The sequence below is a fragment of the Notamacropus eugenii genome, chromosome 1, assembly GCF_028372415.1.
Source record: "Notamacropus eugenii isolate mMacEug1 chromosome 1, mMacEug1.pri_v2, whole genome shotgun sequence".
Lineage (NCBI taxonomy): Eukaryota > Metazoa > Chordata > Mammalia > Diprotodontia > Macropodidae > Notamacropus > Notamacropus eugenii.
The window spans coordinates 738,326,440-738,342,040 of NC_092872.1; the positions used below are offsets into that span (position 1 = coordinate 738,326,440).

The 15,601-nt window shown below is 51.9% G+C and overlaps 1 protein-coding gene across 2 annotated transcripts in view; it reads right to left on the reverse strand.

The window, feature by feature from the left end:
* Positions 1–6,746: 6,746 nt before the first annotated feature.
* The window catches only part of EXOC6B (exocyst complex component 6B), a 607,915-nt gene continuing 599,060 nt past the window's right edge, over positions 6,747–15,601 (reverse strand). For both annotated transcript variants that reach the window (XM_072613606.1, XM_072612000.1), the window contains 2 exons: positions 14,810–14,922; positions 6,747–11,432 (listed from right to left, as the gene is read on the reverse strand). In XM_072613606.1, coding sequence (XP_072469707.1) covers positions 11,306–11,432; positions 14,810–14,922 — 240 coding nt within the window. In that variant the 3' untranslated portion in view covers positions 6,747–11,305. The remainder of the gene's footprint in view (positions 11,433–14,809; positions 14,923–15,601) is intronic.

Below are 15,601 nucleotides of genomic sequence, written 5' to 3' on the forward strand. Positions count from 1 at the left end.
ACCACCAGTATGACTCACGAGGGGCTCCAGAGTTCTGGCCAAGCCACCCCAGCCAGTGTCACTTCTGAGGCCCAGGACCAAATTTCAGCACTCTGTCTCAGTGCCCAGAACTGGCATCTCATCTGGTTAATTTAGAGAGTGGGCCCCCTGGGGAGGGGAGGTCTAACCCCATCAGCGTTTAAATAATGAGCTTCAGAGAAAGAGAAAAGCCGTCCACCCAGCTTAACCTGAGCCGGGTAACTGAGAGGGCTGGGTGCTGTGGGAAGGACAAGGGGGAAAGCCTATTACCCTCAGACACTAAGGTAAAAGTTGAAGATTAGACCATTTACAGGAAGACCATTTACAGGAAGAAATAGACCCGTCATTGAACCGGGAGAATGGGAGGATTGTTTGGGGCTAGAAATGCATCTCAAAGTTTAGATTCCTTTCGGGAAAGAAAGATTGTGATTTGGGTCTGAGGGTGCTGTCAGCATAGTCCCAGATGGCGGGGGAAGGAGGGAGCCTTCCCCCTCCCAGGGAGGCTGATGCCCCATCCCCCCAGCAGCCGAGGGCCCCCCATTACCATCACAACAGCCTGAGCCCCACTAATGTCCCAGACCCCACAAAGACAGCTGGGCTTTTAGCTAGCCCAGGACAAACATCAGAGTAACCCTAACCCTGCAGCCGATGGAAACAGATAGAGGAGGGATATCTCCCACACAATATCCCTCACCCCCCTCTCTTCTCTCCTCCTTCCTGCGCTTCCTCAAGAGCCTTTGTCCGCTGCTCCCTTGGGACGCCTGCCTTTCTCTCACTCCCCAGTAAACATTGCCCATGACAGTCAAACCAGGATCTCTGCGGGAAAGGTTCTGGCTCTCAGTCTATGGCTCTCCCTCCCACCTCTGTCTCCCACGATCCAGACCCCCCAGCCCCAATCCGGTCCGTGAGCGAGTGAGAGGCCCAGCCTGGGGCAGGAAGGAGGGGCTCGTCCCTCTGGGACTCTGGGGATTCCTCACTACATTCAAACGCCGGAAGGCCTGGGTCCCTTTCAATCTTTGCCCCTGCCGGAAGGCCGACAAGAGCATGGGTTATCTCCCAGAGTTCCGAGGATAAAGGCTCCCAGTGGTCATTGTCTCCCGCAGTCGGAAGCAACATGACACCGAGTCCATTCTCAGTGTGCCTCTGGTCCAGGGTTGTCCCGAATGGGGGCCGAGGATGGGCAGGGGGAAGAGAAGGAACTGATTCATAATACTGATCCCCTCTGGTGCAGGCAGCAGCATCAGGCCCATGGGGAGGAGGCCGATGGGTCAGCCTGAGAGAAAGCTCTGCAGTAGGGAGGTCTTTCTCCAGCCTCAGCCGAACAGTGTAGGAAGGAGATGTTTGGGGGAGGCTAGCCCCCTCTCCGTCCCAATCACCTTCAGGGCTGGGTTCCTCTGCTGTCCTCTGCCCACCAGCTTTTCTTCAATAACAACCAACTTCCCATGCCTTGGCTGCTCCTTGATGGAAGTCCCCTTCTTGGTCCAGCCGGAGGGGAGTCAGTTGGAGGAGCAGCCCCTTGAATTGTACATCTGCCTCCTCCCAGACCCGGGTCTGGACTTCAAATTCAATGTCAGATGGGGGAAAGTAGCAGGTGTTTCCCGCCAGCCCTGACTCTTGGTGCTGAATAAGGAGCACGGTCCAGATGCCCTCAAGAAATGTTTGTTGTTCATCCAACTAGGGGCAAAGCCCTGGGAATAGAAAGAGAAAAATGGGTCCTGCCTTCAAGGAACTTCCATTCTACCTGGGGAACAAGAGCAGGGAAGTTTATATTACATAGGTCAATAAATGCCTAGCAAATAATTTGAGGTGATGCAAACTAGGGGGATCAGTCAAGCCCTCATGCCAGAGATGGCACTTGAGCCTAGAGGGGAATTAGGAGTTCCAAGAGGTAGCTGGTGGTGCAGGGGATATGGTGCTGGGCCTGGGGTTGAGGAGACCAGAGTTCAAATTTGACACTCACTAGATATGTGACCTTGGGCAAGTCACTTGAACTGTTTGCCTCAGTTTCCTCCTCTGTAAAATGAGATCAATAGCACCTACTTTCCAGAATTGTGAGGATCAGATAAGGAATCTGTAAAGGGCTTAGCACAGTGCCTGGCACTGGATACTTGATGATTTTCTCCTAGTATACGTCTTGTCCCCAGCCTACATTTACCCCTCTCCTCTCAGCCTACACTTCTCCTCTGATATTTCTCCCAGACAGCTTCATTTCTTCCTTTCATTCTGTATCTCTTATCAGTCCATATATGTCTCCCAGACTCATCTCTTCCCATGCCAATCCATCCTCCACACACCTTCCTTAAGAGAAAACATGACCATGTTACTTCCCTGGGACTCAATCAACTTCCCTGGCTCCTTTTTGCCTTTTACTTTTCTGTGCTCAGTTTTTCAAGCTCTCCCTGACCTTGCTCTGGTCTATCTATCTTCGCAGCTCCCATCCTCCCCAGTCTGGCCAGACTGGTCTTCACTCTGTCCCTTGGAGGTGATGCTCTGTCTTCCTCATGTCTAGAAGGCACTCCCTGCACACCAGCATCTCATAGAATTCCTGTCTTCCTTCACGATCCAGCTCAATCTCCACTTTCTATATGGAGTCTTTCCTGGTTTCCCCAGCTGCTGGTTCCCTCCCTCCCTAGTCCTCGCACACAGATTCTTTTTTATATTTATCCTACATATTTATCATGTACTCATTTCCCTTGACAGAAGATAAGCTACGTGAGAGTAGACTGTGTTTTTGTATCTCTAGCACCAAGCACAGTGCCTAGCACATAGTAGATGCTTAATTAATGCCTTCTGATGGACTGATTCTACGCCCTTTCAGGGCGTAGATGCCACCAGTCAAGGCAGTGGAATTTAATGACAATGGGTTCATGTTCAGCCTTGACCACTTCCTGTGACCCCTTCTATGCTGGCTTCTGACCTTATCATGCCACCAAAAACACTCTCTCCAAAGTTATTAATGATTTTAGTTGCCAAATCCAATGACTTTTTAAATTCTCATTCACCTTGACCTCCCTGCAGCCTGTGACACTGTAGGTCTCTCTCTCTCTCTCTCTCTCTCTCTCTGTCCTAGTTCTCCTTCTACTTCTCTGACTGTTCCTTCTGTCTCCTTTACTGAATCTTCTTACAGATCACCCTCAGTGTTTTCTCTTTGGTCCTCTTCTCCCTCTGGATTACTTCACTTGGTGATCTCATCAGCTCCTATGGATTTAATTACCATCTCTACACAGATAATTCTCATATCTTTCTTGCCTCAATCTCTGTGCTGACCTTCAATCTCACATCTCCAACCACTTTTCAGACATCTCAAACTGGATATCTGGTATACATCTTAAACTCAACATGTCTAAAACCAAACTTGCTACCTTTCTCTCTAATCTTTCCCCATCAACCCTTCCTAAGACTGCAGAGGGCACTCAATGCCCTCCTTCTAGTCCCCTTGGAGTCACCCTAGATTCCTATCTCTCACCCCCCAACCCCAGATATTCAGTCTTTTAAGCCTTCACCTCCTCATACCTAGAGTATTGTAATAGCATGGTTGATATTTCTACCTCAGGTTTCCCCCCATTCCAGTTTATCCTCCATTCAACTGGAAATTAATCTTCCTACTGTATAGATTTGGTCACATTATTCCTCTCCTCAATAAACTCCAGTGACTCCCTATAACTTCCAGGACCAAATAGAAAATGCTCAGTTTGACATTTAAAGCCCTTCATAACCTATGCCCCTCCTGTTTCTAGTTCCATGCCTTAGCCCACTCCACATACCCTCCATTCCAGTGAGAGTAGCCTTCTCCTGACTTCTCCATACATAAGATGCTCCATCTCCCAGCGACAGGGATCCTCTTTGGCTGCCCCCCTCATCTCTGCCTCCCTTGAAGTCCCACCTGACATTCCATCTTCTGCAGGAAGCCTTCCCTGCATCTTCTTAATTCTGCCTCTGGTTACTGCCTACTCAGCTTGTTTGTACAAACTCATTGGCTTATCCCCCTCTTCCACCCCCAGCAGATTGTGAGGTCCTTGAGTATGGACTGTTTTTGCCTTTCTTTCTTAATTCCTAGTAAAGTGCCTAGCACATAGAAGGCATTTAATAAATGTTTATTGCCTGTCTTTGGATAGATAATTTTATTTACCTCACCTCATCAATAAAATAACTCATTTTGTTATTCATAATAATTCGTATGTATTGTTGCTTGGCCTTTTCAGTCATGTCTGACTCTTCGTGACCTTGTTTGGGGTTTTCTTGGCAAAGACACTGGAGCAGCATGCTAGTTGCTTCTCTAGCTCATTTTACAGATGAAGAAACTAAGGGGGTTAAGTGACTTGCCCAGGGTCACACAGATATTAAGTGTCTGAGGCTGGATTCAAACTCATGAAGTTGAGTCTTCCTGACTCCAGGCCCTGATGTTCTGTCCACTGAGGCAGCCAGCTGTCTGAACACTGCCAGAAAATAACACTTCTCAGACATTTTCTCATTTAACCCTTATGTGGTCCCTATGAGGGAGGCGCTATTGTTACCCCCATTTTAGAGGTGAGAAGACTGAGACTAGGAATGATTAATGACTTGCCCAAGTCACATTGCTAGTGTGTGGACAGGATTTGAACTCAAGACTTTCTCCTATACTGGCACTCTATCCACTCTAGATGTGGGTCAATGACAATGACCATCACAAGTGTAATGGAAACTTCCTGAAGACTGAGGATGTCTCACTTGTGTTTGTGTCTCCAGGGCTGAGCCTAGCACCTGGCACGCAGTAGGTGCATAATCAATGCTTTATGATGGTTCCTGGTGCTAACACTGGGCATCAGGGAAATGCTTCTGCATCCACTGGGCATAGAGGTTCCTCCGGGGCTCTCCACAAGGCTTTCTAGTGGAGTGCTGTCTTTGGTGAGTTAGTGAGGAAGCAGGAGGGGTCATGGAGCTAGGGCTGCAGGCCCTCCACAACCATGTTGTCCACATTGGACCCTATAAGGGAGCCCTGGCTCACACAGTGGGGAGGGGAGCAGAGCTGGGGCTGGGAGGCCCTCTGTGACCATCTTGTTCACTCTGGACCCTGTATAAGAGCCCAGGCTCACACAGTGGGGAGGTGGTGGAGCTGGGGCTCCAACCCAAGGTCTCAGACACTACACTGTGAGGACAGATGGAGTGATGGGCTGCCTGCCACTTCATGGACCTCCTGGTGAAATTGGTCGAGGCTTCCCACAAGAAGCCTGACTACCCAGCAGGGAAGCCTCTGGCATCTTCTGAGGGCCGCCATTTGAACAAGCACAGGGCTTGCCCCCATGAAGGAAATCACAGATCCATGAAGGAAGAATTATGGTGTTTACAGCCAGAGATGAGGAGAATTCCAGTGTAGAGATCAGGGTCCTTCCCAAGGCTGTACAAGGAATTGGGGACACAGTGTTCTAGGCCCAGGCCTCAGCTTCTGCATCTATAAATAAGGCCCAGAGATGCATTAATCACCCCAGGTCATAGTGCTGGTAAGTAGTAAAGCCTGGATTTGAGCCTCAGGTTCCACCCACCCAGCCATCTTTCCTTGATGACCCTCAGTATGACAGCTATGAACGTGTGTGTGTTTACTAGCAAAAACAAGCTGAAGCTTCACTCTTATTCAAAGGCTCATTTATCTAGAGCTGGAAGAGCCCTCTGAGGTCTTCTAGTCTGAACTCACTTCAGATTTGCCCTAGGTGACACAGCTGGTGGCAGTGCCAGGGTGTGAGGCCAAGTCCCTCAGGGATCTTACCCACTTCCCAGGGAACTCAGCTTCCTTTCCCAGCAGCCTTGGGAAAGTGCCCCAGATCCTGAGCTGGTTTCATAGAGAAAGCTTCATGGCTCATTTATGTCTACACAGCGCATGGATCCAGAACACCGGAAGGGACCCAAGTGATCACTTTACTGGGGAGGTAATGGGCCTGGAAAAAGGGGAGTGACTTGGACAAAGTATGTGGAAACCATGGTGAGTGTGATGTAGTGACTGTGGTTCACAGGGGATGGGAGAAGCAGAGGTTGGAAATGAAATTGGGGAGGGGGTTAGAAGCTTCCCAGCACTCCTGAGAAATTAAGCTGTTCCAAAGTGGAAAGAGTGGCCTTGAGGGTGGGGGTCCCCCTCCTTGATGCTCTCAAGCACAGGCTGGGTGACTATTTGCTGGGCACGTTACAGTGGGCATTCCATTCATGCGTGGATCGGATTTCATGGCCCCTGCTACCAATGCTCAGACTGGGAATCCTGTGACTTCTCCCAGAGGGTCCTGGCCTTGGAGAATCCAGAGCTTCTGGGAAGGGACCTCAGGGGCCATCGGCTCCAGCTCCCTCATCTGAGGCCCAAGGAAAGCTGCTGCGAGTCTGTGGCCCACCCAGCCCAGAGCTCCATTCTTAGCTTCTAGCCCAGAACATCTTCTCTCCATGGTGTGTATGTGTGTGCACATGCCTGTGTATGCAGATGCATGTATGAAAATGTCTGTGTACATGTTGGCATATGGAGAAAAAATTCTAAGCCATCAGGAGACTCCAGGAAGAGCTCAGAAGGCCTGACAACCATTTCTCCTTCCCACTGCCCCCAAGTCCTTCTCTCTCTGGCCACTGGGCCCTGTCCTCCCAGTCTTGTCTGTTTGGCTTGGGAAGTGAAGACCAACAGAGGCACTGAGGGGCCCTGCCCTGCCCCACCCCACCCCATCCCACCCCCTCACAGCCCAAGACCAGCGATCGAGAAGAAGGAGACCAAGCTCTGGTGCTCTGGTAAACAGGTACATTGGAGGTCTGGCTTACAAGGTGTTACAAGAGAAGTAAAGGAACAAGAAAGAAACATGCGCATTCCGGATACGTTCATCAGTGAACAGCAGTGCTGCCAACTTCGGCTTCCGCAGGATCTCTGTTGTTAAGTGGGAAACAACAGAAATGTCCCTTGCAATCGAAAAACAAAATTTCCTAAGATTCCCCATAAATGTGTGCAAAAAAAGGGAAAAAAAGCCATTTTCACCACATTTGTTTACAAAATGACCCAAAATATAAGAGAGACAGGAGGGAGGGAGGAAGAGAGAGAAGAAAGAGGGAGAAAATGAATGAAGGGATAAGGAAAGATATAAAGAACCTGGAGTGGTCAGGAGCTGAGACCTAAGGGCAGGGGCCAGAGGCAGGCTGCAGGGCACAGATCCAGGCATCCTCCCCCCAGAAGGAGTCAGCTCCTGGCAGTGGTCATCAGAGCTCCCCAGGGTGGCCCTTGGACAGTTCTCATGCCAAGGAAGTACAGGAGATCTTCCTGCTAGAGACTCTCCTGAAGGGAGATCTGTTCTCATGGCCAGTCCCCAGGGCTTCCCTTTCTGACACCCCCCACCCCTTCCTATTACAGGAGGAGAGAAGGGTAAGTAAGATATAGAGACTGAGGAGGGAGGGGAAAGGATGCAAGAAAAATGAGATGAGAGGTGGAAAAAGGAGGAAGAAAAGACAGTGGTTCTTATGGGGCTTAAGGAAGGAGGGCGTGTTGGACACTGAGAGTTTGTGGCTGACGCCAGACAATGCCCACCTGCAGCCGCTCCCATGGCTCTAGCCCTGTGGGGGAAGTGTCTGGTCAGGGGAGCTCCCCTTGGCTGTCCGTGTGATTGACATGGAGGGCAGCATCTTTTATCATGCCTCCTGTATTACAATTCTTGGGACCGAGCCTGGCAATGGCTAACAACAGTGTGGGACTGGGGACAACTCCAAGGCCTCATGACTTATTTCCAACCAGTCCTCCAGCATTATCCACAGAAATCTCCTGCCATCAAAAACCAGGTAGACTGCCCACTGCCTAGGGGGAACCTGAGGGATCCTCTAAGAAAGTCCTCCCTGGAAACAGGACCTTGTCCAACATGCCAGGGAGGAATCTCTCTGCCTCTGGCTCCTGCTCTGATACCCTCCATCATCTGCTCCAGGTTCTGATCAAATGACTTCTGCCTTCTGTATGGATCTGTGCAAACTGGCTAAGCCTAGACCAGAAGACCCAGGGAAGTTTGCCAGGGAGACGGGCAGATGTTTCATGGTGGGGATTTTGTCTCAGGAGGAGTGGGCCAGGAAGGACCAGGACAGCTTCTGTGGGCTGTTGGACGTTCCTCCATTTGCCAGTTGGGGGCACTGATGCCAGTCTGCTCTGCTAGGTGTTGGAGGTCTCAGCATAGGCATGGATAATAGCAGCCTTACCCAGAGGGTGGGGATGGGGTGGGGAGTGTCAACCACATATCTATTGGGGAAAAAAGCTTAAAAATTCATCTTTCTAGAGCAAGACTTACTTTTTTTCTTTTTTAAAGAGAAATGGCAACTATCTACATACACAGGTGGGTTAATAGCAGGAGAATGGGTTTGTTTTGTGTTGGGAGAAGGTGGATGGGGACTGGCTGAGAGAGAACAGTCTATGTACAGGTGGTTTTCCCTCCTGAGCCTTGATTGGGGGTATCTCTTTTTGAGAGGCCCTGAGGAGCCCAAGAGTAGATACAGGTGAGGGGCAGCACAGCTGTTTCCTCCACCCCAGGAGAGTTCAGCCTGAGGCCAACCAGAAACTGGCTATCTGCTGCTTCCTGCATAGGGCCCTCCAGTGTCGTCTGATCCCCTGGGAGGATTTCTGCCTCCATGCCAGGGGCTGGACAGGGCTTCAGAGAGAGAGAGAGAGAGAGAGAGAGAGAGATGGAAGCCTCCTTTCCTTTAGAAGGAGAAGATGGATGCTTGAAGGTCCCTGGGACAGAGGTCTGAGTGCCCTGCTGAGGGTGCTGCCCTAGGCCAGGGGCCTCAGCTAATTCCATGTGGTGGCCAAGGCCCCTGCTCATCCTTACCCAAGGGCCTAAGCCTTCAGAGTGGAACTCTGCTCAGCCATGGGGTCTCCTGGGTCCCTCCTGAGAAGGGACTGGGTGGGGGTTTTCTTTCCTTGGTTTATAAGAGGTGATGGAAGTGGGGGGTGGGATTTCAGAATAGCCAAGAGACAGTAGGAGGGGTGGGTGGGGGGAGAAGAGACAGAGAAGAGACAGGAGAGAGAGAGAGAGAGAGAGAGAGAGAGAGAGAGAGAGAGAGAGAGAGAGAGAGAGAGAGAGAATATCTCCGCCCTCCCCAGCAGCAAGTTAGCAGCTGACAAAAGTGATTAAGAATTCTGTTTAATGAGTCTGTCCTCCCACTAATAAAAACTGGAAATGCCAGTGAGGCGTCTCTGTCCCTGCTTGCAGATGCTCAGTTAGAGTGTCTCTGCCAGCAGCCACAGCAGTGCGAACTCCTGAAGGGCCTCCAAGTGCCTGTAGCTGTTGATGGTGATCTCTCTCTGTAGCCCCAGCTCCCACGGGACTCCCTACCCCCTCCTCCCATGTTGCCCGGCCCCCGGGGCTGCTCTATGCCAGGGCCCCAGAGGCTGGGGAGGAGAGATGGGAGCCCAAGGTGTCTGATCTTGCAGGAAGGGCCGGGGTGGAGACACTAATGAGGGTGCTGACTGAGTGTGCATCTTCCTTCCTCACACTGGTCAGGCTGGTGACTCAAATCCCCCCCTCCCCCCGCCAGAGACAAGCAGGCTACCCTAGCTCATCAGGATTTCTACTCTAAGGTTCCTTGAGTTGCTGTCAGGGACAAGCCCCAGAGGGCCAGGTGCTGGCCTGTCCTTCCATCTTTCTTTAGCGAGGAGCAGTGCCAGGTCCAGGAAGGGGCCACCTGGTGGCCTGAGTCCTCCGAGGGTCTGAGGCAGAGGAAAGGCTTGTTTGGACCAATTAGGGGCCAGGTCAGAGGCTGACTTCTGGTGGGACGTCAAAGTGGGAATGTTTAGTCTCAAAATGGAGAACTGCAGGTGCCTGATGAATAAGAGCCCAGGCCACTGGTGATACTAACCCCCATGTGGCCAGGGCTGCCCAGGCCCAAGAGATGCCTTGTCAAGCGAGGATGACAAACATTCTTACACCTGCTGCAAACAACCACTGTCTGGGCTATGGAGCTGTCTCCTTTTTTAAGGAAGGAAAGAAAGTTTTTTTCTTCTTTTGTGGGGTGGGGGGTCAGTGGGAGAGCTCTCTTCATTGTCTATCCAACAAAATCAAATAACAGACTGAAAGAAATACAAAGTCTGCATAGCTCCACTGTCCAAGAAGAAAGAGGGGGCTGCTTCCTCTCCCCCCAACACCAGCCAAGAAACTGACCAAAACACCCTGTTTCTGGGACCCTGGCAGGTCTGGCTATTTGTGAGGCTAGGCTCTACTGCCCAGATACACAGAAACATGCTGCTAACTTGGTACCCCAAACCAGGTGGCCAAGCTGGAAAAGTAGGGGGGGTGGGGGGGAGGGAGGGCCAATTTCAAATTCCATTTATACTGGACTGATCACCCAGCAAAATGTGAGGGCCTGTGTTTAGGATATAAGACCTTGCCTTTGGGGCACCCATGGGAGTGTGAAGGACAGATAGGAAGGGGGTTTATGCTCACCTTGACTGTGGCCCAACCTATAGAAGGAAATACATCCAATGAAGGAGGTTTGGAGAAGGCTTTGGCAGAACAGGGTACCCTCTTCCTCTCTGTTGTGGGGCTGCCTCAGGGTCACAGTAGCTTCTCAGGGCTCCAGGGCATTTGACTGGTGATCTTGTCACACCCTCTAGTTCCTCCTCTCAGTTAGTGAGAGTTTGAGGCTTGCCCAGGTGATCTCTGGTCCACTGAGGACATAGGCCCTTGGCATATAAGCCAGTGACCCTTTCTCCTTGATTCAGCTTGGGCTCTTCCTCCACCCTGGGCTGATATCAAGGTCTTAACTTTTGGATGGGAGAGTATAGGTGTGGGCAGAGTTGTGGCCCTCGGTGTGGCCAGGACAAGGCCCAGGGAGGCTAGAAGGGCAGGGGAACTGGACAAGAAGAAACCCCAAGGCAAGCCTGCAGAGATCTGGACCTGAAATGCAGATGCACTGCCCCTCCAGGCCACTATCTTGGCCACCTGCCCATGCCGAGGCCAGTTCCTCCCTCTGTTTTATCCCTTGCCCTGCCTGAGCATGCCCTGGATGCCCCTGGAGGCCACTGCCCCAGGCTCTCCTCTTCCTTGGATTAGTAACAAAAGCACAGACCTAAGGGAGACTAAGGCATCTCTTCCTCCAGGTCCCAGCCTGTTGGGTGGGGACGAAGGGGTCAGTTAGGCTGGGACCCCAGGAGGAGTGCCGGGCCTGCAGCAACATCACAGCCCTTGAATCCTGACCTAGCCCTCCCTCCCTCCATTTTTCTCTGCTCCAGGAGGAGGTTTTGTGGATACTGTACAGAAGGTGATACAAAAAATACATATATTCTCTTTGAAGAAGAATCCAAGGGCGCAGAGCCCCGCCCTCACGAGTGGTGGCTGTTGATAAGTCCCCGGAGTTGCTTGGCCACGGTGTCAATCAGTTTCTGCTTGTCTCGCTCATTCTTCCGAAACTGTGCAAACATGTTATTCTTACGGCTAGTGTCCTTCATCCTGGGTAGAGGGGAGGACAGAGGGCAGGGGGTCAGGGGGTACTCCCAGAATTCTCAAGCTGGCAGAGGCCAGGGGGCTCCCCAGAAGGGTTTGCCAGAGGCCCCTCCCCACAGGAAGCCCAAGAAGCCCCTGTGAGGATGGCTGTGGCAGGATGAACCTGTTCCCTCCCCCAAAGTCAGCTCCTCTCTCCTCCTCAGTTACTTTGTTTGGGGGCTGTGCTTCCAACCCTTGGGACATGAGCCTTCAGGAAGGAGGACTGAGGATCAAAGTTTCTGGGAACCTACCGAACTGATCCAGGAGACAGGTCAGGGAAAGCCCAGTGACCTTGAACTCTCAACCAACACTGGTCTTAGTAGAACCACAGGCAATCCCAGAACAGTGCACCCCCTTCCCCACACCACTGGTCAGAGCCAGTAAGTAGTAACCAGAGGGAGGGGTCTCCATGGGAAGCAATGACAGAAGAGGGGGCTAGAGAGGAGAGAAGGCAAAGTTATCCCTCTATTCCACGTTGCCCAGGGCAACAACCTGGGCAGCCCCTCCCAGGCTACTTTGGCACTCAGGGCCCATGCCTCTGAAGACCTTTCCTTTATTAAATAAACGGCTCCTAACTCATGAGGATGGCATTTCAACCAGCACCCAACAGTTGGATGTGGTGGCCAAGAAAGGGAATGTGCTGATTGTGGGCTGCCTCTACAGGGGCAGGGGTGGTGTGGGGCCTGGAACATAGAGATTCCAGGATGGAGAAAGGGAGCATCCCTGCCCTCCTTTACACGGGACAGCTCCATCATAGGCAGGACACAAGACAAACTGAAGAGGAGGAGGTGGGCTCTATGAGGATCGGTTAAACTGCCCCACAGAGATTCAAGAGACACAAGACTCTTGTCTTCAAGTCCCTCAGAGGCTTTGGTGTAGAAGAAGGGATAAGGGGTGGAAGCTGTGGGGGCAGATTAGGGAGCTGCCAGCCAGGGCTGGGGGCACTGATGTTTCTGGGTGGGGAGTGTGGAGGGGGATTAGACAACTCCTGAGGGTCCCTTCAGGTCTTGGTATTGAGGGCCTCCAGTAAAGTCCAGCCTGACTTGGGGAGGGGGGGGGCAGTCTCGAAGGCTGACAAAACTGTAGGACTAGGGAGCTCAGAACACTCAGCCCCTTCCTAGGCCTGAATCTGATCTGGCCAAGGAGGCAGACCCATGGGGTCTGAGCAGAGATGAGGTGAGGCAGATGTGTGTCCAAAGGCTCCCGACCAAATGACATCTGTCACCCCAAACTCTCTTCCTTGTCTCTTCTCTGAGTGGGCTACAGGCACAGAGGTTGTAAAGGGTCACTGGTCAGATGAATGTGTGTGTGAGAACAAGTGAACATGTGAGTGGATTTTAGGGAGTGTGCATGTGTGTGTGGTACACTGGTCTGGATGGGTGTGGGCTGCCTCTGCAGGGGCAGGGGTGGTGTGTGGCCTGGAACATAGAGAGAGATTCCAGGATGGAGAAAGGGAGCATCCCTGCCCTCCCTGCCTAGGATGAGGTGGAGGATGATGTTGGCAGATGGAAAGACACAAACAGATCCCATCATAGACCCTGGGTGTCAGAGGGATCATGAGATGGTGGGGACTGAGGTTCAGACAGGGCCAGTGACTTGGGTGGCCAGCAGCAGGTCCTCTCACTCTCCGTCCTGAGGTCTTTTCCATTGCACTGTGTGTTCTGTTGAGGTGTGAGTGTGTGTGTGTGTGTGTGTGGGATTCTCTGGGAGTGTCAAGAGCTGCTGCCCATGTGGGTTTCAGGTGAAGAGGTGGCCCAGTGAATGCAGGCAGGAAGTCTGGCCTCAGACATTCATTGGGCGTGTGACCCTGGGGATGTCACTTAGCCTCAGTTGGGAGGCAACAGTAATATCTACCTTGCAGGGTTGAGGGATTCAATGAGAGGATGTTTATAAAGTGCCTGCAAATCTTAGGGGCCTCTGTAAATGTGATCAATGTCCTCCTCATGGTTGTTAGAATGATTTCAGGTGACCCTAAGTCACCAGGCAGGACCTAGGGAAGGGCAGCAGCCTGCCTTTCTTTCTCATGACCAGTTCAAGCTTGAGGGGCTGCCCTGAGGTCCTCACTCCTCAGAATTCTGCCTGGAGCTGTTTCCATCTGGGGGGTAGGGGTTCTGGCTTCACATTTGGCCCTTAGCAGCCCCCGGCGGGGAGGAAGGTCACAAGGAGAACTGGAGGGGCAGAAGCTGCTGGTCAATCAGTGCCTAGCTTGCTTAGTGGATTAGTACGTCAGCTTGGATTGAGATGCTTCCCAGTGAGGTCATTAAGGGAAAGCAAGAAAGCAAGGCGACTCAGTGCCGGGGAGGGCGAAGGCCCAGCTGACTCTACTTACTCTCTGGATATCCTGGATGAAGGAAGTCATTGGGAGAAAGAGAACCATAAAAACACATTACAATGGTGGGGAGGTGGGACAGCTATCCAGCTGGCAGATTCCAACCTGGGCTGACCAATGCCCCAGGCAGGGCCAGGGACCCTCCTAAGCACTCAGGCTTTCCTTAGGAGGGAGATGTCCCAAAGGGACTGTGGCTATCTGCACACACTTGGATATCCTGGTCCATCTCCAGGACAGGGGCATCCAATAAGGAGGCCAAATGTAGCCTCTGCACAGGGTTCCATTAGTGCTGGTCTAGCCTGACCTGCCCCCACTCAGCTGCCTGACTGACTGACAAGCCCTCCTGGCAGCCTGGCCTGACCCTGGCACTCTCTGAAGATCAGTGCCCACCACTTTTCCATGCTGAACTCTTTTCTAGGCCTGAATGTATGATGCAGACTGACTGGTACAACAGTCCTAGGAGTCGAAGGCAGCAGCAAGAGGGCATGGGGCCACCTAGAGGTCTTTCACCTGTGTCCCTCCTGCTTCTCACAACTGTGACCCTGTGGGCTTTCTTCCTGTGGACACACATCTGGACAGGGGCCAAGGCAGTAAGGCCCTGTGGAGCTAGCTCGGCTGGATTTCAAAAACAGTCAGATAGGGCACATAGAACAAAAGTTCTTCAGGCAGGCCAGGAGACAGCTGACCTCTGCCGACCAAGCCCTCTGACGTCTCCCACAAGTCTGCCTAGCAAGGCGGCAGCAGCCCTGGGCTTGGGACAGGGCTCAGTGCCTTGTTGGGACAACATTTCTGGAGGAGGCAGACCTGAAGGGCCTGATCTAGGGCCTGACCACTTCTCAGCCTTTCCAAAGGCCTGGAGGCTATTGTGTTGATTTTTTTTAAAGGAATAGGAACTAGTTTTCCATGCTTCTCCTGTGGTTAGCCTAACATGGGCTGCTGCTTCTAGGAAGGCTTGGATGGGCTCGTCTCTATCTCCTCGACAGCCCAAGCCACAGGACTCCCAAGGTATACTCACTTTTCAAGCAGGGCCAGGGCTGTCACTGGGTTGACACGCAGATACTTGCAAGTAGGTTGGCCATAGTCAGCGAGGTATGTTGACCAGTCCCATTGGGTGAAGAGATCCAAGAGCTACAAAACACCCAAGGGCCAGAGGTTAATCACAAAAGATGCTCTCCAACCGGCTGCCAGCACACAGAGAGCACATTCCAGCTATCAAGGAACAACTTGGGGAAGTTGGCGGCTCAAGGCTCTCCCTGCCATCTGGAGGAGGAAGAGTCTTTTTGGTTTTGATTTGGTTTCCGTATGCCCAGTGCTGAGCACACAGCAGGTGCTTCATAAGTGCTGGATGACTTGTCTGGAGAGGGGGAAGGAGAAAAGAATGACAGAAACATTCCTTGCCTGGAATTTGGATGTTTGTCCCCCTGAGGTTAACGCAGGGGGTCTGGAGGCCCTGTGCGCTCACTCTCTGGGGCTCTGGGCTCTCACGGAGCATCGGTGGCCCAGTTACTTCATCTGTACAATTAGCATTGTACTAGACAGCCTGAGACCCCTTCCACTCTAGGAATCAGCAGGGTGTCAGCCCTCTGAAGTATGATGCTCTTTAAGGTGGGTGGACAGGTGGAAGGGAAGGCACAAAAGAGGAGAGGAAAGAAGGGAAGAGGAAAGGAAGGAAGGAGGAAGTGAGAAAGGGAAGGAAAGAAGAATTTAGTAAGAATCTACTATGTGTCAGGCACAGGGCTAAATATTATCCCATTTAATTCTCACAATAATTATATAAGGTAGGTACTATTATTACCTCTGTTTTACA